At 41.2% G+C, this 25632-nt stretch overlaps 1 protein-coding gene across 1 annotated transcript; it reads right to left on the bottom strand.

Moving 5' to 3' along the window:
* Positions 1–457: 457 nt before the first annotated feature.
* On the bottom strand, positions 458–25383 carry LOC121529548. The gene is made up of 4 exons (XM_041817485.1): positions 25354–25383; positions 17093–17848; positions 14020–14201; positions 458–3812 (listed from the first exon to the last, which is right to left on the bottom strand). Exons 2-4 carry the CDS (start codon positions 17810–17812, stop codon positions 2852–2854), a joined length of 1863 nt encoding a protein of 620 aa, XP_041673419.1. The 5' UTR covers positions 17813–17848; positions 25354–25383; the 3' UTR covers positions 458–2851.
* Positions 25384–25632: the final 249 nt, after the last annotated feature.

Below are 25632 nucleotides of genomic sequence, written 5' to 3'. Positions count from 1 at the left end.
GGTGGGTAGATGTTGGAGTGGTGGTGGGTTGAAATAAGAGCACAGTTCAGAATCAGGTCAGAGCTGGTTATAGCAGAGCTGAGGTCTCAGATCTCTGCTGCCATCGTGTGTTTAAACAGAATATGACACTCAGGAAGTGAAAGGTCATCAGGTCCTTGTGTTGCGGTAGGTGCTGATGTGTGACCTACAACAGTTTAGCTTTTTAAAATTTTATCATCAGCAGATTACACAGTTATGTTTTTCTTGTCCTTGCTCTTTTTGGTTTAATTATTAATAATCTAGCTGATATTATAAAGTTTGATTAACCACTAAAGAGAGTTTGCAGATTTTCTCAAAGGAGAGATTGTAAAGGTTTGAATAAACTCTGTTTGAACTTGAAATGAATGAAGAGTAGTCTGTTACAGAGGAAGGTACGAGGAGTCCCAGGTGGATCTTAAAGGCTTTTATTGATTTTAAATTGGAAACAAAATTCTGTACAAGAACACATCCAGTCCCAATACAGTACATTTAGACCCCCTTCACTTTTTAAAATTTTGTCTTGTAGCCTGATGCCACAAAAAAAACAAACAACTTTTTTATTCTCATTGATCTACACTCAGTACTCCATCGTGACAAAGTAAAAACAGATTTATTTTTTCAGATCAATTAAACAGAAAGAAAGAAATATCACATAAGAATTAAGACCATTTTTCTGGATCTTTACTGAGATGTTTCTACTCATTGATTGGAGTCTGCCTGTGTTAAATTAAACTGATCAGACATGATTTAGAGGCTCACACCTCTATAGAAGGCCTCATTTCTGACAAAAACAAAAACCAAGCCTTGAGGTCAAAGGAGCGGCCTGCAGAGCTCAGAGACAGGACTCTTCAAAGAGCTGGTCGTACTAAACCTACTAAACTTAAATGGATGCTACAGGCCAGCAGAATTCATGTATATAATGACACACACATATAGTTATATCTAACAGAGTGGTGTGTAGCACTCACATGTGCTCATAAAAGAAAATAAAAGACAGAATTTTCATCAGGCTGCAAAACTTCAGACAAAAGTTCTTCAACCATGAGGAATCAAGCAAATCACGCTCTGATGGACAGAGGAACAGTCCTTCTCCACAGGGTGGCAGTCTTTGTCCAGTGTTACTGAGAGATGTTTGTTCTTCTCTGGCCTGAGAGAGGTCACAAAAGTCTTTGTGAAGTGACCCATTTGTTCCATGAGTTTTAATACTTCCTGAAAGCATCGTGGTATCTGGTTCATATTTGGGAAGAAAGCTTCATGATGACCAAAGTCTATTGTTCCTAACCTGGCACGCCAGATCTGGAAAACCACTCATAGACAGCATTTGGGAAAGGGCAGAGCCTCTGAAAAAAACTTGGAGGGTGATTGGATGAATGTTCTGTCTGTCACATCTTTAACTGGCCTATCAGAGCAACAAAACCCGTGACGTAGCTGCCAGCGAGCTGCACCCGTCCTGAAGGAGTGCCTGTAAACTGTAAACAATTTGAACTTTAATTATTATTATTGGGCGTTTTTTTGTACATTCTGGTGGTTTATGAACAGGTTTAAGGCTGGAAACTATCCACTGAATCTGGCAACACTGATTTCAATCGAACCACACCTGAGTCCACTAGATTTGTGTCCAAAACCAGGTCTACAAGTAGGGCTGGTGCCCGGGCACGGTTTGTTTGCAATCAAATTGACCCATCGACGCAGGAAGTAGGGATGATAGGGTGCCGCACCACATCCTATTTTTTTTCTCTGCAACTGCAGTCGCTCTTTGGACTAGTTTTAACATTCAAGATGGATTCACTGAGGCTCTGCTGTGTGTTATCATTGCTTGTTTCACCATGCTCTGTCCAGGTGTCTGTAATGTTGCGTGACCTGTGGTGACTTTTTACCTTTAACGAGAGTTACAGTAGCCACAGGTAGCTAGATGTGTTTTACCGATCATTGCTAAGACGTCTTTCAGTAACAGTTCTCCACCTCAGAAATTAAGTCATGTGGACTTAATATGAAGGAAGGACAACTTTAGAAATGTCTGCCTGTCTGCACACTTTGGGGAAAAGTGACTAAGAAAAACAGCAGCATGCAAATCTCACCTGTTGTTAGCGCAGAGCTAAAGTTTAGCTAAGCTTTAGCTTTTATATATAAACTCAAAAACTATTATTACCTTATTTTTGTTAAAGCAAAAAGTTACTTGGATTATATAATCAGTTTGTACCAGATCAAATCAATCAAATCAATGATCAGATTAAAACAAACTGAAACGTTCTGTATTTTTATGAATGTTAGTGGATCGAGTCATAGCCTGTGAATAAAGATTCGAATCAAACCATCTTGAGAAGGAGAGATTCACACCCCTAGAAATGTTTTGATAATCAACAATAGTAAATATAACAGAGAGAACATGTCATAACTTTTCATTTACAATAAAAGACTTTTGAGAATATATGATTTTTTTGTATTTTTTAGCTGAAGGCCTGTCTTGCCATTCCCTTTCTTTATTTGTTAAAGCTTGTGAAATGTCTTGTTTCACAATAAAAGTGCTCTAAATTTAACTTGATATTGATTTGACCCTTTCTGCATACAAATTTTTTAAAATCCCATAGAATGCTCTACTGTAATCATGCTGTCATTTTATGCATCAAAGGGCTGAATTAAAGAAGTACACAGAAATTTAGAGATTTTATAACATAGTGGTATAAATATATCATGTAACGCAATATAGACAAACTAAGTCTCAATAATAATGTTGTATTAATGGGCCATATTGCCCAGACCTAGTTTGTCTTTGCCTTCGCGCCTCTGGTTTGTTGAGCCCTCAGGGCCACTGTAGTTTTTACACTACAATGTTCTATCTATCAAAGATTTTCCTCAAGAATTCTAACAGCTGAGAAAGTTCTTCACTTTCATCAACCATGTCTTCATTGCAAGTCATTGCTGTGCCGTCAATTGCCCATGCATATTGCCTGTTAAGGGGCCTGGCCTGCCTAGAAAGTGTTCCTGGTTCTCTACCCAGACAAGCAGCGAGGTGGACGGTTGCTTTGTAACCAAAGACACTGAGCACCAGAGCCAGGGCAAGAGTGACAACAGAGAATGGGACATCCATTGATTGCCCTCCAGGTTCAGGGATATTGTAGGGAACGACCACTCGGTTTCTCCCTGGTCTACCGTACTTGTCTTGTAGAATCAAAACTTCGTTCCATGCGGGATCTTCTGGTTTCTCCAGAGGGCTCACAGTGATGTTTGGAATCAATGAGTCTCCAGCATCCCTCATTGAGTTCCAGACTGGTGGCAATCTGGTGGGCTGATGTTTCTCATCATCTCCACAGCAACAGCCACAGCCACATTCACAATCACCATCACAATCTTTACCACACTGACAACCACAGCAGAAGTCCCTGTCCTCGGGTTGTAGGCGTCCTGTAGCGATGCCATATGCTATGTTTGAATCAATAGCACTGTTCCAGGGAGAATACAGGATCACGTCTTGGATTGAGGGCAGGGGGAGCAGATCTCTGGCTCTAGATGGCTGGTTGACTGCTGGGTCTCCTATTGAGCCATGGGCCACAAAGATGACGTCGATGATCTTATGGTCTATGTTGGGTTGTTGCTTTTCTATCTCTTCTTTCATAAATTTAAATAGGTCAATTAGTTTGAAGAATTCAGTTTCATTTTCTTCAGCCCATTTATAGACAGCAGAGTCAGTCCCAAAGTATTTCTTGGCAATTTCGATGAACTCCCTGATATCCTTAGAGGTCCTGTTGCTGTTTTCAATGCAGAGCTTCAGCGTCTCAAAGTCCTTCAACATTTGTCTGTAGGATGAAACAGAAAATGGGGACATTTTGGTCAGAATTTTTCAAAAAATAAAGAACAATGATTGTGTCACAAATATACCCTATTTACTAAGTAGTGCACTATATAGTACAGAGTCTTGCACAGGATTTTAGGAGACTATGGTGGGGAGACTCTGAGCGGTCTGGGGGCATGCTCCCCCAGGAAAATAAACTATACATTTTGAAGTTAAATGCATCAATCTTGTGCACTCTGAGAGAAAATTAAGAAGCTTTATCCATGAAAACATTCTTTGTTTTTCTCTTCAAAAGTTCATTTAAAGTGATTAAATCAGTTGTTATTCAGTTGATTGATTCCAATTTCTGATTTGTCTCCTCGTCTGACCTCCTGATAAAGATGTTGGATGAAAAAGATTCTCCTTTCTTAAAACATTGTCATGAATATAAGAAGATAATGTCCTCCCCCTTCCAGGCATGCATCCATCCATCCATGGTTTACTGAACCTTGAGTCTACATGGAGAGCCACAAATAACACACATGTCCATGACTTCCAGTAACGCCATGGCGAGGTAAGCTGGGCGGCATCAGAGCTCCTGATAGTTAAATCTGAAAACCCCTGAAAACTGAAAATTTAAGAGCCAGTTTGGAAAACTACAGGTATGAGCAAGGAAAAGAAACAGAAGGGTCACAAACCCAAAAGTAATACAACTAAAAACACGGAAAAAGATGAATGGAGGACAACATGGCTGCACATGAAATAGACGACGGAAGATGGCTGCAACAAAAGTGCTATTTTAGCTAGCTCTGATGCAGGAGTCCTAAACAGGCTAGAAAATATTAGCAAAGAAATCAGAAGCCTAAAATCCAATATGAGGAACGAATTCAAAGCTTTTGGGAAAACTTTGAGGGGAGAAGTTAAGAAAGAATTGGACACTTTCAAACAAGATATACACCAGCGACTCACGACACTTGTAGCCGAACAACAGCTACAGAGCCAAAGAGTGGACAAAGTGGAGACACGTTTGGAGAAGCTTGAAAACTGGGCAGAGGAGGCTAACGAGGCTCTCATCCTCTCCCTGAAACAGCAAAAATCCCTACAAGAAAAGGTCACCAACCAAGAATCAAGATCTAGGAGAAACAACATCCGCATTTACGGTGTGGCTGAAAGAGAAGAGGGGGACTTTGTGGAAAACTTGTTTTAATGTGACCTTGAGCTACCGGAGGATTTTAACCAACAGGCACATCGCTCCCTGGCACGGCACCCTGCAGACGGAGCCATTTCCTGTTTTCCACAAAGGAGAGGATTTTAAGAGTGGTATGGAGAAAGAAATTCCACCTGGGAAATAAAATACTCTCATTTGGTCATGACTACGCTACAGAAACTGTACAAAGGAGAAAGGAATACAACGCCTCCAAAAGGGTTTTAAAGAAGAAAGGTGACCGGTTTCAGACACCATACATCAAGATGTGGGTTTTCTGGGACTCAGGAATCCAGACCTATCACAACGCTCTGGAGGTTCAGAAAGATCTGGAGGTACACGGACTTATGAAGGTGACACTTGCACCCACAACGGAGGCTGCAACACCGGAGTCTCGACTCCGTGCTGCCATTGAATGGCAACGCAAAGAGGGGAGCCAGAGGAGCAATGCATTGGCGGCAGAACGAGCTAAAGAGAAGCTGCAACCGTTTCAAGGATCTTTAAATAAAGAACTGTTGAAATTAAAACATTACAAGAATCTAATCAGTGAATTAAGAAATCTGGAACAACTGCATAAAAACAACAAAGACAGAAACACTGCAAAATATATTGGTGATAGGAAAGCAAATAGACGATAATTTTGGTATTGAGGTAAAGAAACAACACAGGTTTAAGCCTGTGTTGTTTCTTTAACCTGTGTTAAGCAGGTTAGACTCATAATAAGTTGTCTAATCAGACAACTTATTATGAGTCTAACCTGACACGCCAGATGGATTTGTTTCACACATCCATCTAGAAAAGCTTCATAGGAAACGTTTGAGAAAAGGCAGAGGATTTGAAAAAAAAAAACACAGAATGTGACTGGATGAACATTCTGTCTGTCACATCTCTACGGGCCAATAAGAACAACAAAACACGTGACATAGCTGCTATCGGGCGGTGTAGCTACTGAGGAATAACACGAAACATGGTGACTATAGACATGTAAGTACTTGACTTTTGTCATTTTTGAAAAGAAAACAACTCACTGCTGTTCTTTGTTCTTCTTTTAATGAAGGAATGTCATCAAGTTCTGATTAAACTGGCGCTTTAGCAGCATCCATGTTAATCTCTTCCTCCATAACTACACCAGCTCTTGCTGCTGCTTGTTTACGTCAGGACTCTGCTGCGCCTGAAAGTACTTCCCCTTGTCGCTGATTGGTCCTGTCACTTTCTAACCAGGCCCAAACAGTTCGGATGGGAGCTTTGCAAGATGGATTCACCAGTGAAAAACACGAAAAGTGGTGTATCCATCTGCTTTGCAAGGTTATAATGAGTAAGGATCTAGAGCTACTAAATATCTTGCAAGATGCCTTAAAGCACAACAGGCCTCCAGCGTAATACACAAAATTAGGGACCCTCATTCAAATGAGTTATTATACAAACATGATGTTATAGAAAATGTTTTTAGGAACTACTATTTGAACTTATACGCGCAACCACCATCAAAAGAAGAACATTTGAAGAGGAGTAGCCATATCTTTCACTTCAGCAAAAAGAAAGTAAGCACTCCGAAAACTAGAGCTTGAATCCCAGATTTCTGGAGAGGGTATATAAAAACTCCCTTTCCGGATCAGTTCTGAAGAAGCCAGATGCAGCCTGCTCAGCCCTTGATAATCTTCTTACAAACAAAGCAGAAACAGCTATTTTTTAATGCTAAGCGCTGTCTTTTTGAATCGCTAATAAACCGGGAAGATTTCTGGCCTGTTTGGCAAAAGATAGGGTGGACTCCAATGTAATACCTTCACTAAAATATGACAATCAGGCGTTAAACACTTTGAAACCAAACCTATGGTTAACATTATGGAACTTTTCTACCAAAAATTACATTCTCCTGAATGTCAATGCCATGATTCCAGCAGTGACAGAGCCAGTTTTTAGATCATACTAATTTGCCAACCTTTTTTTTTTTTTTTTTAAGATTTATTTTTTGGCCTTTTTAATGCCTTTATTTGATAGAGGAAAGACAGTGGATAGATTCAGAAACAGGGAAGAGAGTGGGAAGAGACATGCGGTAAAGGGGCACAGGCCAGATTCAAACCCGGGCTGCCCACGTACATGGGTAGCACTTTGAACCATTCGACCATCTGTGCGTGGTATCAGTACTGTGACAGGATGCCACCTGTGCAACAAGTCCAGTTGTGAAATTTCCTGGCTCCTAAATATTCCAGTTCTTAGATAAACCTTGTGGTGCCCCTGGACACATCATCAGTGATGTAACCTGGGATCACAGGGGGTTTTGGGTCTTTCAACAATCAGACCCCCTCCTCCAGGCGACCCAGCCAGGGTTGATCAGGCCCAAACTTGTGTCCAAGTAGCGCTACCCTACTTGCCATGCCTCTCTCCTCCCAATCCACAGCCACCTCGACGCCACCCCTGCTGCGTCAGTGGCCAACTTGATGGCCCTTCGCCGGCTGGCTCCTGTGATGCCCAGCATCTTGAAAGCCCTGCAGAGGGATTGGCCCACAAACCCACGGCATCCCACTTTGATGGGTTGGCATCTTGCCCGCCAACCATTACACCGGCACTCCTCCACTAGCTTTGAGTACTTTGCCCTCTTTCTCTCGTGGGCCTCCTCCATACGGTCCTCCCATGGCACAGTGAGCTCCAAGAGAATTACCTGCTTGGATGCTACTGAAGAGGACGATGTCTGGCCTTGATGTTGTCTTGGCGACCACTTCTGGGAACTTCAGCTGCTTCCCCAGATCAAGTTTCAGCTCCCAATCATGCGCCGTTGCCAACAGGCCAGAGGAGGTCTTTTGGGCAGCCGCTGCAGACTTCTCCCCAGCTCTGACGAAGGTGATGGTGTTCTTTACTGGGCGAAGGCTCTTGCTGTGGCTGATCCCACTGCAGATAGCATCTGCTATGGCCTTCAGGACCTGGTCTTGTCCCCAGCGGTAGCGCCCTTCGCCCAGGGCTCTCGGACAGCAGCTGAGGATGTGCTCCAGGGTTCCTCTCTTCTGGCAGAGGGGGCAAGCTGGTGTCTCCGCCTTCCCCCAGGTGAAGAGGTTAGATGGGCTCAGCAGCACGTCGTAGACCGCCTGGATCAAGAATTTTATTCGATGGGGTTCAGCTTTCCACAGCTCGGTCCATGTGACCTTGCGCTCTACAGCTTGCTCCCATCTCGTCCAGGCTCCTTGCTGCCGCATTCCCACCATCTGGCTGGCCCGCTTCTCCTCTACTCCTGCTCGCACCTCCTCAAGGATCAGCAACCTCCTCTCTTTCCCCTGTGCCTTGTCATAGCGAGGTGTTCTGCCGCTACCTAAGCCAGCTCTTCCCCGTGCCACTGTGTCCACCAGCACCCTTTGCCGTAGCTTTGACTCTACGATGTCCACAGCCTCGGCAGCTCTCCACTTACATCCTGTCCTGACCTTGGTCCCAGCCTGGGTGACCTTTGGGTCACTGGACTCCTGGTATTGAAGCAGCTCCCTAGACCAAGTTACCATGAACTCCTTACTCACTACAAGTGAAAAGCAGTACTTACCAGTTGCCTTCCCTTTCTTCAGCATGAGAGACCTTGACTTACCTGGTTTGAAACTCATGCGAGCCCAGGAGATCAACTCTTCAAGGCCATTCAGGATCCACCTGCAGCCTGGAACAGATGTAGTTGTCACCATCAGGTCATCCATGAAGGCTCGGATGGGTGGCTGTCGGACTCCAGACTTGGACAGTCAACTGTCAGTGGTATTATAACGAAGTGGAAGCGACTGGGAACGACAGCAACTCAGCCACGAAGTGGTAGGCCACGTAAAATGATGGAGCAGTGTCAGTAGATGCTGAGGCGCATAGTGCGCAGAGGTCACCATCTTTCTGCAGAGTCAATCACTACAGACCTCCAAACTTGGCCGAGCAGCTGCATCCAAGCCATACATCACCAAATGCAATGCAAAGCATCTGATGCAGTGGTGTAAAGCATGCCGCCTTTGGACTCTAGAGTAGTAGAGATGCGTTCTCTGGAGTGACAAATCGCGCTTCTCCATCTGGCAACCTGATGGATGAGTCTGGGTTTGGCGGTTGCCAGGAGAACGGTACTTGTCTGACTGCATTGTGCCAAGTGTTAATTTTGGTGGAGGGGGGATTATGGTGTGGGCTTGTTTTCAGGAGCTGGGCTTGGCCCCTTAGTTCCAGTGAAAGGAACTCTCAATGCTTCAGCATACCAAGAGATTTTGGACAATTCCATGCTCCCAACTTTGTGGGAACAGTTTGGGGATGGCCCCTTCCTGTTCCAACATGACTGTGCACCAGTGCACAAAGCAAGGTCCATAAAGACATGGATGAGAGAGTTTGGTGTGGATGAACTTGACTGGCCTGCACAGAGTCCTGACCTAAACACAACAGAACACCTTTGGGATGAATTAGAGCAGAGACTAAAAGCCAGGCCTTCTCGTCCAACATCAGTGTGTGACCTCACAAATGCTCTTCTGGAAGAATGGTCAAAAATTACCATAAACACACTCCTAAACCTTGTGGAAAGCCCTCTTGGAAGAGTTGAAGCTGTTATAGCTGCAAAGGGTGGACCGGTGTCATATTAAATCCTATGGATTAAGAATGGGATGTCAGTCTAAATGCGAGTCAAGACAGGTGAGCGAATACTTTTGGCAATATAGTGTATTTGCTCCGCCCACATTAAACCCAGCCAGGAAAGAGGGAAAAAATCTGTCTAACAGTCCAAATCAAGAATTCAGTCGCATGTGGATCTCAGTGTTTTCACATGTTTACTACAACCATATTCCAACATATCTGGAGTGTAAAGACACAAATTTCAGATTTCTCTTTACAGGGTCTTTAAATAAAACCAAGACTCAACTCCTCTCCTTAAACTATTCTCCTAATCAGACAATAAAAGATCAATATATTTGACTGAATGGCAGAAAAAATCAAATATCTAGGGCAGTGGCGTGCACAGACTTTTTCAAGGGCAGGGGCGAAAAGCAAAAAAAGGGCACATACAGCGTGTTCTCGCCACTGAGGAAGGCACTAAGTTTTGCGTGTTTTCGAGGGCACTTTAGACATGTTTATGTGTTATACCAATGGCACATTATATACAATTTGTGCTGAATGCTTTTCAGCAACATAAGAGGACACTATATATTTGACTAAAGCTGCTGTTTAATAACAAGTGTAAGGTCTAATTGCTTATGAGCAACATTTTGTTTGTTTTGTTTAGTGTGTTTGAGGAGAGTACCAAAACATGCCTTTTTGCCACCCAAGTGGGCAGTTTATCATGTTTTAACCAGCCAAGGGGGTAGTTTAGTGTGTTTTGCCAACCAGGAGGGTACTTTAGCACGTGTTTTGGCTCCCTAGAGGACACTTTTATGAAAATTTATGAAATTTAATTCATGGACATAGATCCGATAGTAAACGCCTTTTCCCCATTTTCATGCAATATTGATCATGTAGCCTATTGCAGCTAGCTCTAATGGTGGCCACAATCGTTGATCCCAGAATGCTTTTCAGGTCATGTCTACTAATGACAGACTTTGTGGTGTCCTGCAAAGCATTCTGAGATCTAACATCCAAAATTTTGACACTGAGATGAAATTATAAGTGTTTATATCTTACTTCCTGCACTGTGATCCTTAAGTTGTGTCAGTAAAATGTATTTCTTTTCCTTTATTTTTGTCTTTTTTTTTCATTTTGTTCCCAACAGCTGCAGCAACTAGCTCTTGTTGGGCCACAAGGACAGAGCCCATGAAGTTATTCACTGGCTCTTCACAAGTTCTCCAATGCTTCAACATGAAGGGGAAGAAGGACAAAACATCTCTCAAGGATACAAACTCTATCAAGAAATACAAGATGCTGTACTGACTTCACTTGGAGGGGAAAGAAGATGCTGTCTGAACACATGCAGCCAAACATCTAAACGTGTTTCAGCAAAAAGAGCGGATGGAGTCATGCAATTTGATAACACGGTGTGAGGGAGCTGGAGCACCCCCCTCACTGAGATGATAAAGGTCACACTAGACTGCAGACACTGTCAAGTTCAGTAAAAAAATGCAGAATGTTAGTTTATTTCGTAAACCCTACTAACGCCTCCTGTCTTCGAGGTCTACTTCCTGTGGGGCGTGTCTTCATGGAGTGCACACATGGGGATGCAGTAAACGGGCCACAGCAGCTGCCAATCACCCTGTTAGACTGGGTTTGATCAGGGAAGAGAGGGGGAAGTTTATTTAGTTACATTTGTCTTTAGTTTATAATGTTTGGGGTTATCTAGTTGTTCTGATTATTCTGTATTGATTAATAGTCCTTGTTTATTAATTGTAAATATTGTTAGTCAGTAAATATAGGTTAGATTTCTCACTGAAGGGGAGAGAAGCCAGGTGAGATCAGAGAGGGGGAGGGTTCAGGTAGAGTGGGCCTCTGCTCAGTTTAAATCTGCAGCACCTGTGTGAGTGAGAGTGTGTGTGTGTGTGTGTGTGAGATCCTGCAGTCTGCTGCTGCTGTGGGAGAGACAGTGGATCAGTTGTACATTTCTGATGCATTGTATTAAAGAAAAGAATGATGCAGAGCTCTGAAACCTGCTGTCTGGTGCCATCATTCTCCAAGGCTTCACTTCCACTGGTCTTCATCCTATATTAAGGTTTATTACCATCAAAAACCTTACACACGGCGACTGAGGACTTCATAAGGACACATGCTTCAGAGCATTTAAAGCATGCACCACAAAGAAGTGGAAGGAGGGAGGGAGGTTCACAGTCACTGAGGACTGATGTTTTTGATTTTCATCAGCTTTTTACTTTTTCTGTGTTCAGTTGGATTTTTACCTCAATGTTCACACTTTAATGTTTGTTTTATATTTTTTATTCTTATATTTGTGGTAGAGAACAAAGATGCTTTTACAAACTAACTGTGGGTTATGGTTACTACTGTTTAGTAGTAGTAGTGATAGTACTTCGCTGAGGTCTTGCACACATGTAGCCAGGTATCTGGGAAACCGTATATATTTTTATACATTTAGGCCTGTCATCCACACGAAACCACAGTTTTACGTCACCAAAGTTTTCTTTTCTGAAAACTCCAGCCAAAGTGAAGATTTTGGAAAACTCCGGTTTCGTGGTTACATGTGTACGCCAGGAAACTGAGTTTTTGGTTCTCAAACGTCACAGCTTGCGCCATGTTTGAATCTCTGGTGGAAGAGACAGAATGACGGAAGTTCATTCTGATTGGCTGGCACTGGTTTCACATTTGAAAAACACTTAGAGCAGCATTTAACGGCAGATTTGCTGGTTACGTGTGGACGAGTTTTTTTTTTTTTTTGTAAACCATCAGGTGTGGACGAAAGTATTTTTAAAACGAATGAAGGGTTGGGATATTCGTTTTAGAAAATACTCAGCTACGTGTGTACAAGACCTGAGGCTGCTCCCTTCCCCCAGTGGCAATGAGGCTGATTGGACACACCTGTCTCTGCTCTGCAATCAAGCTCCCTCTAAGAAGCCTGCAGAGACTCACCTCAGCTCCACAGTATTGCCAGCTACTCACCAGTGGTAACCTCAGCTCTCAGGCTCTCTCTTATTTATTGTGACTCCTTGTTGATGATTAATTCCAGTGCTTTGTTTGACCTCGCCACTAATCCTGCTTCTTCTCCTTCTTTCCAGTGCCTCTCTCCGTGCCTCACCACAGCCCAGCCACAGCACTCTCACCCCGGAGCCCTCACTACCCCCTACACGTGGAGCCCCCTCCCTTCACTGAAATATTAAACCAATAAATCTGTTAAACTTTGTCATTCTGGTCTGCATTTTGGGTTCACTACTCCTCCAACATCACAGTGAGTTTCAATTTGATGTAGGGAAGACGTCCACAAAGACCGCATTTGGACAACAATTAGTTCCTATGCGGAACATCGGAAAAAAAACCTTGTCTGGAGTAAAAGTCTGCACCTTCAGGAGACCAAAATTAGACGTGCAAAAAATGACGTAGAAAGGACGTCCATGGACATTCACTAGACGTCGGAAAAAAGACGTTGTCTGGAGTAACAGTCTGCACCTTCAGGAGACCAAAATTAGCCTTTGAAAAGACGTTGTTTGAACATGTCTTTGTGCAGTGGGCAAGGAATTCAACCTATAGAACAGTGATGTTTTTCAGATATCTCCAAATAAGACAGTATTATGTAAAAAAGATTATACCAGAAATAACTAAGAAGGACATCACCATGTTAGATATTTATACTAAAGCATATAAGCAGTATGACATGAAGCTTATTTCAAAACTTGACCAGGATTTCCAGATACAGAAAGGAAACAGCACTGAATACATCAAATCAAGATAGGAAAAGAACTTCAGGTAGAAATACCGCTGGAAGATCAGTGTTCAATGCGGAGCACACAACACTCACCCACAAGCTCTAAATAATGGAGAGAATTTGGATGGAGGAATTTGGTACGTTATTTTATAACACCACTTATTAAAAATCATAACCTTGAACACAGTCTGTGTTCTGGGGACAGAGTGGACACATTGACGCCAACCACTCCCATATCTTTTGGACAAATCCAAAATTTCAGTTATTCTGGGTAAATATTGTTGCAACTCTAGAAAAGATTTTAGGTCATGCAACACCACTTTCTGTGAAACTATTGTGTTTTGGTTTGTTTACAGAAAACATTTCTAAAAAAGACTGGTATTTGTGTAAGATACTGCTTGTGGTTTGTAAGATATTAATTACAAGAAGATGGTATAAACCTGAGCCCCTAAACCTCAAGGAATGGATAGAAACAGTAACAGAAATATACAGAAGGAGCAGATTTTGTTAAGAAGTGGTTCAAATGGACTCACTTTTCTGCAGAAGATGGGGGCCCTATCTTTGACTTTGATGGACTCGTAAAGGACTGTATGATTATTATTTCATCTCAAGTATGCCAACTGACTGTTCTTTATATCTTTGTTTGTGTGCATTGGTGTTTCACCTATGTCTTTATAAATTAAAAAATAAAGGATATCAAAAAAAAAAACAAAAAACAAAAAACACATAACCAAAAAAACAACAACTTACCTGTACTCCTGCTTGGCATCATCCAGCTGCTTCATTAGTGTGCGGTTGATCTTTTCAAAGTCGTCAGCTGTATCTCTCAGAGACTTGCTTGCCGCAGTCTCATTATTGCCCTTGACCAGGTCTTTCCAATGGTCGATTGCGTCAGGAAGTGAAAATGCCAGTCCAATAACTCCACCTGCAACCTGATGGTGAACCAAATTAATACATTATTTATTTGTAACAGAAAAATTTACCAGTCGTACACAGATTTTGATATTTAGAAGTCTGAATTATACTAACCAGTAGCTGGTGGAAAGGCCTGACATTACATGCCAGCACAAAAACATTCACAAACATTTAACTTTCTACCAATACTTGACAATCAACAAGATTATTAATTCAATAATTTTCATTCATATATTTCTCTGATGTAACCAGGAGAGGACTATTGTGGAATGAGTGAGAAGAATGATTTATTCAGGGATGATGAAGATGACAGTCTGTGTGATAAAGCTCGTGTATATTTTTACCATGTTAAAGAAGCTCAAGGAATAAGACTAGACTGTAAAACCATTTCTAAAGTTTGAAGATTTTGTGATTTACAACTTACATTTATTTGGTTTTAGTCAATCTTTAATATACAAGCCCTATTTAAAAATGGGGCACTGTGTAAAAAGTAGATAAATATAGAATAAAATGATTTGCAAATCTCAAAAAAACTTATTTAATTCACTATAGGTTGCTTGCATTCGTGTGATCCTGAATGCTCCTGTGGGGTCAGGAGGTAGGGGACTGCAGTAAGGAATAAATAAGAAAAAAGGAAAGTTAGTACTTTGAAGCTCTAAATCAACGTTTATGCTGCAGTTATCATCAGAAGGGTGAGTGATGAAGAAAAGATGTGCTGTTCACAAACAAGACTGTTCTACCAAACTGTTCTTTAATGTAAGCCACGGTAGCTAGCTCCAGTTTGAGTGCCAGTGTCCTTGCCTCTATGATTTTATCATGATTCAATCCACATTGAAAGAAGCCAAAATGGTACCAAATTAAGAGCTGTTTGGAAGCCAAACATCCAGCTCTACTGAACTGAGCCAAATGATGAGCTGAGGAAACATGGATAAGATCAGAATTTAATGTGCTAAGCCAAGACAAACTTTTTTTTTTTTTTTTTTTAACTTTTCATTGTTGCCTGAATATTTCACTACTTTTGGAATGCAGCTTAAGAATTAGGAATATTTCTATTTTTGCACCTCTAACACTTGGCAAAGTCCTGAACAGCTCAAAGTATGCTCAAAGAAATACTAAAATCACTGCAGCTGCATTGTGCTACAGACATGATTAACATGACCTGTTTAATTACTCTGAGCTTCTATAGCCAAGCAACAGAATACAGAATTTCCTCATATTAATGATCCATTATTATTATTATTATCATCTTCATCATTATTATTATCATTATTATACCCTCTCCACACAGGCACATACCAACTGATGGTGACATGATCTTAGTTTCAGGCTTCCTTTCACATCTGAAGGAGGTCTGTCTGTCTGTATAAGGTATTAAATATCTAGCTGAATGAATAGTCTGTTTTCATCTGTAGATTTCCCCTAAATTCACCAAACAAGCTCCTCCTACATTTCAGGTAAAAAAGTCTTTTTACTAACGGGGGAAGTTCTGTGGTGATGTGTTTTAGTTAATTTTTTATCCTATTCACCTGCAATGCCTTGGCAAATGTATGCAAATTAGTGTATTTTAATTAATAAGTGCATGATTTGAATATCAATGCAACGGTTTTGATGACATTTTTGGATACACGTAGCTGTATTCACCTGTAGTGTCTCCCTTACAGACAGTACATTAGCCTGTATGCCCATAATTAAGAGCCTTAGCTAAAGCAGGCATATTACATCAGCTAGTGGCTTGTATTTGTATGTTAGCAAGACACACGTTAACTCTACTTGGTCTTTTCTTTTGTAAAGTCAAGTCGTCTGTTCATCACCACTCACCTCTACACAAGACCAGAAACAGCAGCACAACTGTGATGGGAGAGCTGGAGTCTGCTGCTCAGGGTTGCCAGGCCTGGGTGACAAATCTAGTCCAGTGGCTAATAAAAACTTGCCCAAAACCAAGCCCAATGCTGAAATTCAACATAAGCCAGTAAAACCTCTGCCACATCACACATATCGCTTGTTTAAGCACAGGTGTGTGCTTCTGTATGTCTATGTGCAGAGTGGCACAGTCAGTCTTTGGTTGTGTGCCATGTTCTTTGTTTCCCTGCTTCTCTGCTGGTTGATTTAGTATTTGAGGGTAAAAAAAATAGTTTATTCTGCTTTGGATATTAAATACACATACACAAGACATCATAAATAGGTCTGCTCAGCTCACGGACAAAAAAATCTACCTGCCGGAGTGTGTAAAAAGTAGCCAAATTCCGCAGGAAAACTGCGGATTCATCATCTCTCGACCTGCTATCTGAGTTTTTCTAAATCGATGTTTCTTTGATGGGGAAGCTGTGCGCAAACAGGAATATACACACCTATATTGTATGTATAGAGAGAGATATAGAGATTCATTTAGTCAAAGAAAAAAAAAAAGCCACAGAAAAAGGACGCTTTCTCTCATGGAAGATTGAGGGCAGGTGCTCAGGCCTGCTGAGGAACCATAGCAGACTTTTTAATTCATTGGTCATATCAGTCATTGGTTAAATAAAATTCCCATACAATTATTGGCAAAATGTCAAATATCAGCGCCCATAATAGACTGAACGTATTATCAGTTGACCCCTACTATCCACACAGACTCAGTGCTGTGATTGTAGCCAAAGGTGCATCTACTAAATACTGAGTTGAAGGCGGTACATATTTAGGCTGCCACTTATTTTACATGATATTTTTATTTAATTGACATTACTCTGTAGAAACTAAATTTTATTGACCATGATTTATTTATAAAATCAATAAAAGTAAAAACTTCCAAGGAAGTGAAAACTTTTTATCTGCACTGTACAGATTCTCATCTGCCTCTGTTTCTCTCTGCTTTGGTGAACATTAATTTAATTTCCTGAGTTTCAACCATGTTTTTCTGTGTTATTCTTACCATGGCACCTCCTTTAAGGGTTGTTTTCAGTCCAGTTTTAGAGACTTCTTTCAGCAGTTGTTCTCCTCCTTTGGCAAACAGAAGTTGAGTTCCCTTCCCTTTAGCTTTCAGGCTGAAAAATGCTAAAACACCAGCAATTCCAATTAGTTTAGAATTAGGTATGATGAGACGCCGTCTGTGAGACAGGTTTGTTTGTCCTTGGGACATGAAGGGGGTTTGGGTTGGAACACTCCATCCACTCCGTCGTGCCGTGGCTCCCATGATTTCAATCATGATGTAGTTGTCCAGGTCATCAGCGTCTTCAAAGGTCACCTTCTGCTGCACTTCTTCCTTCAGTTGATCATACAGTCTCTGAATTTTCTCTGTTAATTCATTGCACTTCTCCTCTATCCTCTTGGCCTCTTTCATGGTGTCACTTGACGAGAGGTGCTCAACCAGCTTGGTAATCAAAGACACGCTGACACCTACACCTGTATACACTCCTCCTACTACACCCAAGAATGGAGCAGCTAAGCCACCGGTGAACAGAGTGGCCAGGCCAGCTCCGACAAGACATGCCGATCCAACTGCTGTCACCGTGGAGCCAATAGCTTGAAAGCCATTGGATTTCTCCCTGATTGACTCAAGCTCCTTTGCAAGCTTCCTCAGCTTCTCTGCACACTCCTTCCTCTGCTTCATCCAGGAGTACATTTGCTCCAGCAACTGGTCTGCAGTGGGCATGATGGAGGTTTTTGTGTCTTTACACAGAGAGAAATTCTGGAGGAAGAAAAGCAGAGAGGGGATTAAACAGCAATTTATTATCTTTGAAATAAGTGAGCCAACTCCATACCCTGGTGAAGACAGTTTAACAAACAATAGATGTTAAAAGAGTCGTCATCTTAATTATAGACTATCTACTGAATGGGAAGCAGCAGGAGCCGCTAGCATTAGGACCCAGCCAAAGGCTTATATCAGGGAAAGTGCAGATTTAGCAGACATTTAGACTGCATACAGTTTTTCAGATAAAGCCAAAAGGCAAATCTATTACTGGAAAAATCAGTTTCAGCCTCCTGATCTGCTGCTATTTCTCAGACGTGGTCCTGTCTGTTTCATCTGATGTGGTTTCATACACAGTCTGATCATCAATATCAATAACATCATTTTATTCACAGACAATAACAGTTTTGGCTGACTGATGAGGAGCCCTACACAGTGGCCAGTGGCACAAAAAGTGGGTATGCATAGGGGCGCCGCGCTAGAGGGGGTGCCAAAGCGAAAATAATTTTGAGTAGGCATTTTCTGTATTTAACAGCTGTTTGTGCATGTGTAAATGATATGATCAATAATAATAATAACAGAGGCACGTCACTGATTAGGCGCCCCTCAGCCCCCCCCCCAGACACACACACACACACACCCACACACACACACACACACACACCCACACACACACTACTGGGGCTCCAGTGCACACCCCCTTGAGCAAGCATGTTTTCATTTGAATCGTGTTATCATCTGATGACAGGGACCTAAAGATGGAGAGGCAGAAAAGAAAGCTCTCAGGGGCATGTAACAGAAAATGGAAGAGGGAGAAGGAGAAAGATTTTGTAGGGAATAGAAAAAGCTTTTCAAAGTGGTTGAGTTATGTCAGTGTATCAAGAGGACCAAGGTGTGTTTTATCAGTCCGTTTCGTGGGTATAAAACACACAAGCAGAAACAGAAAACAAGCTGTTTTTTTATTTTTTCGTTTTTCGCAAAAAACAAAAAACAAAAAACAAAAAAAAAAAACAGAAATGGGTTGTTTTTTCATTTTCTTCATTTTGAGCACAAAACAAAAAAACAGGAAACGGTTTGTTTTTTCGTTTTTTCGTTTTCACCCAAAAAATCAAAATACCTCTCCATATTTCGTTTCATTGGTGGGCGGGACTTCGAATCCCGCCTGTGTGGTGCCCTTCAAAATAAAGGTCCTACCCTTTAAAATAAAGCTCCTGCTTTGGCAGGCATGGAGAAGCTGACTTTAGTTGTATTGCCTGCCCCCATATGCACCTATTCGAAATTAAAGCAAGTTGTGTACACAGTACAGAGGTTACACAGAAGTAGGCTGTCTATTGAGTGAGAGAGAGGTATTTATCAGCGACAAGACACAGCAAGACAAGACCGACGAGGAACACTGAGAGTAGGTATTTAAAATGACCAGCAGGTGTCGCTGTGCGTCAATGTTGCCTTCAGTCATCCCCTATAAACATCCCAGTGATTTATACATGGATATGGATTTTTTCAGGCAGCATGACCTCAAAAAAGGCTTTAGTTTGGAGATACCCCTACCCAGCTCGAACAACACACCACCATGTTTCTTCATATCCAATTAATGTGTCACATTCATGAAACGGATGGTTGTGGACAGGGCCGTTTCACGCCATTTTGGTGCCCTAGGCGAACTTACAATTTAGTGCCCCCCCCCCCCCCCATCCCACCTCCCTATAATTATTTAAAAAATGCAGAAATTGTATTTATTCTGCAGCATGTGCTTTTAAGCTTTTCAAAGTTTAAATAAAAAACAAACATCTGCTTTTTTATTTATTTTTTATTTTTTCAGCAGGGTCAATCTGTTTATCAAAATCCAAGATAGTTCTTTTTACAATCATCAGTAATCAGAGATAATGTACTTTTACCAAAGTTAAAGACTGAATGTTTTGAGAAAACATTAGGGGCATAGACCCCACAAGCCCCCCCATGGCTCCACCTCTGACTGATTAACTTATCTACCACACAAGATTTACACATCATATCAGCACAGTGTCAGAAATGCAGGGTTATTAACACATTGTGACATAATTAACTACAGACATATTTCAAGAGCACCTGCAGCCTTTTTTTTTAACGAGAATTATCCTGTTAGCTCTGCTAAAAGAACAAAGTTAGAGAGCTGTGTTGGGATCAGGTCTGAATTTAATTTTTGCTTGCACTAAAACTGTTTAAGTCAGTAAACAGGGCACAGTCTAATTTCTTTAAATGCGCACAGAAGCTTTAAAGCTCCTCATAGAGCTGCAGACATACAGTATGAGTGTCTTCACTGCACTGATGCGCTTCATGACGCACAGGAAGAGACTGGCACAGAGATACTGAGCCAACATTCTGTAATTTGAGGGGAAATTTCTTCTATCCATAAAGATTGGCCTCTTTTCATAAAGCGTTTAATTTACAAACAGGGACAGGGACAGAAAGGGGCAAACAGATTAAAAAGAACACTCAGAGAAAGCTGATGGAGCGCTGCGCTTTCTGGCACTATAGCGAACAATGATCAGAAAATAATTCCACCTATGGCTTAAAAACAAAGGATGTGTACATAATGTCTGTCAATATGATCCTGACATTACTCTTATTAATATAACCAGGGTTAAATTAGTCCAGGCTGCCAGCTGTTATGGCTGACGAGGATGTGAGAGTTTTCTTTCTTGCTTCATTCAGTGAGAAAACTTTAACTAGAACATGTAAAACCATATTTGTCAAGGACAGTGCTTCAGTGAACGCAGTATTATAATTTCTTAAACTGAACGCAGCTTCTGTCATTCCATGTTTTACGTGGTCAGACTGTAGGAGGAATTAGACACGCATTTTGCGGGTGCAGGTGGAAGAGAGGGATGATACGGAAGAGTATTGGGGCCACTGAAAAAAAAATTTTGAGAGAATTTTTTTTTCACTTGTGAGAAAAAAGTCAGAATTCTGAGATTAAAGTCAGAATTCTTAGAAAAAAGTCAGAATTCTGAGATTAAAGTCAGAATTCTAAGATTAAAGTCAGAATTCTGAGAAAAAAGTCAGAATTCTGAGATTAAAGTCAGAATTCTGAGATTAAAGTCAGAATTCTGAGATTAAAGTCAGAATTCTGAGTTTATTCTTCAAATGAAAAAAAAAGTCTCAATTTTTTTGTTTTCAGAATTCTGACTTTTTTCTCAGAATTCTGACTTTTTTCTCAGAATTCTGACTTTAATCTCAGAATTCTGACTTTTTTCTCACAAGTGAAAAAAAAATTTGTCTCAAATTTTTTTTTTCAGTGGCCCTAATACTCTTCCGTAGGATGACACACACACACACCAGCAGGTGTTAATGATCAGGAAATCAGGGGGAATGGGCAGGTAGGGTGTTAGCTGTCCGACGCAGGGCTCTATTGCTACATCCTGGCGCCCTAGGCAACCACCTATATCGCCTATGCCCAGAAACGGCCCTGGTTGGAGGGTTCGAGCCCAGTATTTGGAAGCTGCTATTTTTCATATATGTACATTTATATAGGCCTATACTATCTTACTAAAAATTATAACATGTTTGAAGTTTTTTTTTTTTTTTTTTTAATTAATATCGGATTGTGCGATAGTAATGATATATAAATACATGTCATCAACTTTGATAACTTAAATGAGACATTAGCGCTACATGAGATCGAGCTTACTATGATGCCAAGCGGCCGTTCTACCTATTAAGCCAAACCGCTGTTCTAAGAGTGTAATTCAAAACATCACATATATGAGAGCACACTGCTTTAAAAGATAAAGTATGAACTTTTGGGAGATGTCCCCCCTGCCAAACACTCACCATCGACAAACAGCTGGTGACCTCCATCCTGCGCAGAATCATCCCACACAAAGCCCCGGGCCCTGACAGGCTCAGAGGGAGGGTGTCCACTCAGTTCTCACCAGACTGAGAAAGTTGTGTTTGCATGAGTTTATATCAGTTTGTATTTACATAAAAATGAATTTGACTTTCTAGTTATGTTGGGCTGGTACCAACTTCTTACCACCGCACATCGGATGGAAATCTGAGTGAGCATTATGGAACTCCGGGCTTTTTTTTGTCACCTCATCCCTGATTGGACAGGCTTATCTTGGCTCTTTTTCCAGATATAAGGGTAGACCTAAATAACAGCCAAAAAAAAAATGTATTTCCCACAGAAATAAAGTTCCACAACCATCCGTTTCATGAATGTGACACATTAATTGGATATGAAGAAACATGGTGGTGTGTTGTTCGAGCTGGGTAGGGGTATCTCCAAACTAAAGCCTTTTTTGAGGTCATGCTGCCTGAAAAAATCCATATCCATGTATAAATCACTGGGATGTTTATAGGGGATGACTGAAGGCAATGTTGACGCACAGCGACACCTGCTGGTCATTTTAAATACCTACTCTCAGTGTTCCTCGTCGGTCTTGTCTTGCTGTGTCTTGTCGCTGATAAATACCTCTCTCTCACTCAATAGACAGCCTACTTCCGTGTAACCTCTGAATAGGTGCATATGGGGGCAGGCAATACAACTAAAGTCAGCTTCTCCATGCCTGCCAAAGCAGGAGCTTTATTTTAAAGGGTAGGACCTTTATTTTGAAGGGCATCACACAGGCGGGATTCGAAGTCCCGCCCACCAATGAAACGAAATATGGAGAGGTATTTTGATTTTTTGGGTGAAAACGAAAAAACGAAAAAACAAACCATTTCCTGTTGTTTTGTTTTGGGCTCAAAATGAAAAAAAAAAGAAAAAACAACCCGTTTTCATTGTTTTTTGTTGTTTTTGCACAAAATGGAAAAATGAAACAAAAGCTTGTTTTTTGTTTCTGTTCGTGTGTTTTATACCCACGAAACGGACTGATAAAACACACCTTGGTCCAAGAGGGGGCTTTAAATATTCATGTTAGCTAAAGCTACTACTAGAACAACTGTAAAAGACCGCAATAAGTCATATCAATGAAAAAAACCAGCCTGTTTTTTTGTTTCTGCTTGTGTGTTTTATATCCAGGAAACGGACTGATAACATGTACCTTGGTCATTTTAAAGGGTAGGACCTTTATTTTGAAAGGCACTGCACAGGCAGGATTCGAAGTCCCGCCCACCAATGAAACGAAATATGGAGAGGTATTTTCATTTTTTGGGTGAAAACGAAAAAACGAAATAACAAACCATTTCCTGTTTTTTTGTTTTGTGCTCAAAATGAAAAAAAAAAAGAAAAAAGAAAAAACAACCCATTTCTGTTTTTTTTGTTTTTCTTGCGCAAAACGGAAAAATTAAAAAAAAAGCTTGTTTTTTGTTTCTGCTCGTGTGTTTTATACCCACGAAACGGACTGATAAAACATACCTTGGTCCAAGAGGGGGCTTTAAATATTCATGTTAGCTAAAGCTACTACTAGTAAAACTGTAAAAGACCGCAATAAGTCATATCAATGAATCTAAGTCCACACAAAGAAGAAAAAGCTTCCGTCAAACTACTGTTGGGTGTGCCCAGGACAGGGGAACGTGCGTAAATGACTGCAGTCAAGCCAGCCGCTCCTCTGATTTCCGTGGTCAAATCAGCTGCTCCAGAATTTAAAGTGCGAACGGCTGAGTAATCTAGTGTTTGCTTTCCGAGGCTTAAAAATGAAAAATAGTTTGAAATTGTCCTGATGTCTTTCATCTGCCATGTTTTTAAAATCGTTTAAGGCTGACCACACACTATAGGACTTTAGGCCCGATTTGAGGCCAAACGATAATTTTTCTGAATAATCCTCAAGTATGTGGTGTCAACACGATTGTTTTTCTGCTCCAACGCGTTGTATCCTCCAAGACCCCGAATCATAAATATCAAACATGTTTGATATTTATGATTCAAGGCCATAGTGCCTGATGAACTACCCCCAACAACCAATGAGCGTGAACAGACGGGATAATGTCGCCAGACTGATCATACGTACTTTCAACCATAAACACAACTGTAGCTTAATTCCAGCTAGGATTTCATCCATAGTTTTTCCCTTGTTTTATGATTTATTACTGCATCTGTAAAACATGCCAGGACAGCCTGTTTTGGAGGGCTAGTGAGTTCGACAGACATCTGTCTCTGTGGTTTTTTTAAGTCACGTGATCATTTAAGGTCATTGGCAGGTCGGCAGGTGTGGTCTCCAGTGATCTGACAGTCTGTCTGAGTTGTCAAGTGTGTGTGGCCAGATAATTAAAGATGAAAAATCATTTGAAATTGTCCTCATGTCTGTGATCTCCCACATTTTAAAAATCATTTTAGATTTAAAAATCTACTTGTGTGTGGCCGGCCTAAGGCAGGAAGAAAACTGGAGTCACACACACACAGGGGAATGCAACTACAAAAAAAACAAACAGGAAACAAGGACATCTCAACAAGAGAACAACACGGACACATGCAAAGACAGGAAAGGATCCAGATTACAAAATAACATGATTCCAAAAATACTAACACACAAGAAATAATGAACACAGATGGTAACCTATACAAAAGGGCTATTCATTTGATCCCATAGTTTGGAACAGGTGGATACCATTCCTGCTACGTGATGTTGGCATTCAATAGTGTTACGCCCAAAATAATCGACATTGTCTGTAATGATTAAAAATCACCAGAGGTCTCTACGTCATATTAATCTCATGTGAGTAGAGCTGCCGTTATGCACCTGGAGGAGCTGCTGTGTTTTCCTACGTCTCGATCGCACTACAGATATTTTTTTTTTTTACTCATTCTACTTCTCATCGCTACTGTTTACATGTACATACACTTAACAATAAACACCCTCACAGTTTAGCTGCCTTTCTTTTAGCCTCCCTGTCCTCTTCTACCACAACTTAGCCTAGCTTAGCCTCTGCTTGTCTGCCTCGGACTGCTCGCTGTGCCAGATTTTCAAATTCTCCCCATCCTCCTTCACCGATAATGCTACATCTACATAATGTAGCAGCTCTACACCACTGAATCCAAACCAAAATTCTCTGCTCTTGCTAGCCATCCCCCGGTAGCGGGTGTTTTGCTGAGTTACGCCCGCCTGCCGAGATCAGCATGCAGAGTGCGAGAGGACGTGTGTTCTGCCAAAACAGAATCTATGATATGCTGAACTTTTTTCTACAGCATAGTACTTCTGGATAACAAAGTGATACTTTTTGTCTGGTTTATCAGTAACTACAAAACACCCAAAGTAGGCTACATAGTATATGAAAGTTTGGAGTTCTTAGCATTAATGTTTGCATTTCAATGGCACTTCATCTGAAAGAGAACTTTTGCTGTTCACTGTAAGCCCAGATGAGTTGAATTTACTTAAAAAATTTTAGGAAACCAGTTGCCCTAAAAAATTGAAGTAATGTATAATGAAAACTTGAGTGAATTTAACTTTAACTCATACAGCACCAAACACAACTGAGCATATATTAGCCGACTGCTCACCTGCTTAACAAAGGAATAACGCAAAACATGGCGACTAAAGACATGTAAGTACTCGACTTGTATCGTTTTTGAAAAGAAAACTACTCACTGCTGTTCTTGGTTCTTCTTTTAACAAAGAAATGTTGTCAAGTTCTGATAAAACAGGTGCTTTAGCAGCATCCACACTAATCTCTTCCTCCATAACTGCACCAGCTCTTGCTGCTGTTTGTTTACGTCACGACTCTGCTGAGCCTGAAAGTACTGTCCCTCGTCGCTGATTGGTCCTGTCACTTTCTAACCGGGCCCAAACATTTCAGATGGGAGCTTTGCAAGATGGATTCGCCAGTGAAAAACAAGGAAACGGGTGTATTCATCTGCTTTGCAAGGT

The sequence above is a fragment of the Cheilinus undulatus genome, linkage group 21, assembly GCF_018320785.1.
Source record: "Cheilinus undulatus linkage group 21, ASM1832078v1, whole genome shotgun sequence".
Taxonomy (NCBI): Eukaryota; Metazoa; Chordata; class Actinopteri; order Labriformes; family Labridae; genus Cheilinus; species Cheilinus undulatus.
Note: the sequence above shows the minus strand (reverse complement) of the source record. Positions and strands in the feature narration are given on the sequence as shown.

Excerpts from the sequence above, each read along its gene's own strand:
- LOC121529548 (XM_041817485.1), bottom strand. The coding sequence starts at position 17,812 with ATGCCCACTGCAGACCAGTTGCTGGAGCAAATGTACTCCTGGATGAAG. Across the intron at positions 14,202-17,092 it reads CCCTTAAAGGAGGTGCCATG|GTTGCAGGTGGAGTTATTGG; the intron begins GTAAGAATAACA and ends GTTCACCATCAG. Across the intron at positions 3,813-14,019 it reads GATGCCAAGCAGGAGTACAG|ACAAATGTTGAAGGACTTTG; the intron begins GTAAGTTGTTGT and ends TTCATCCTACAG.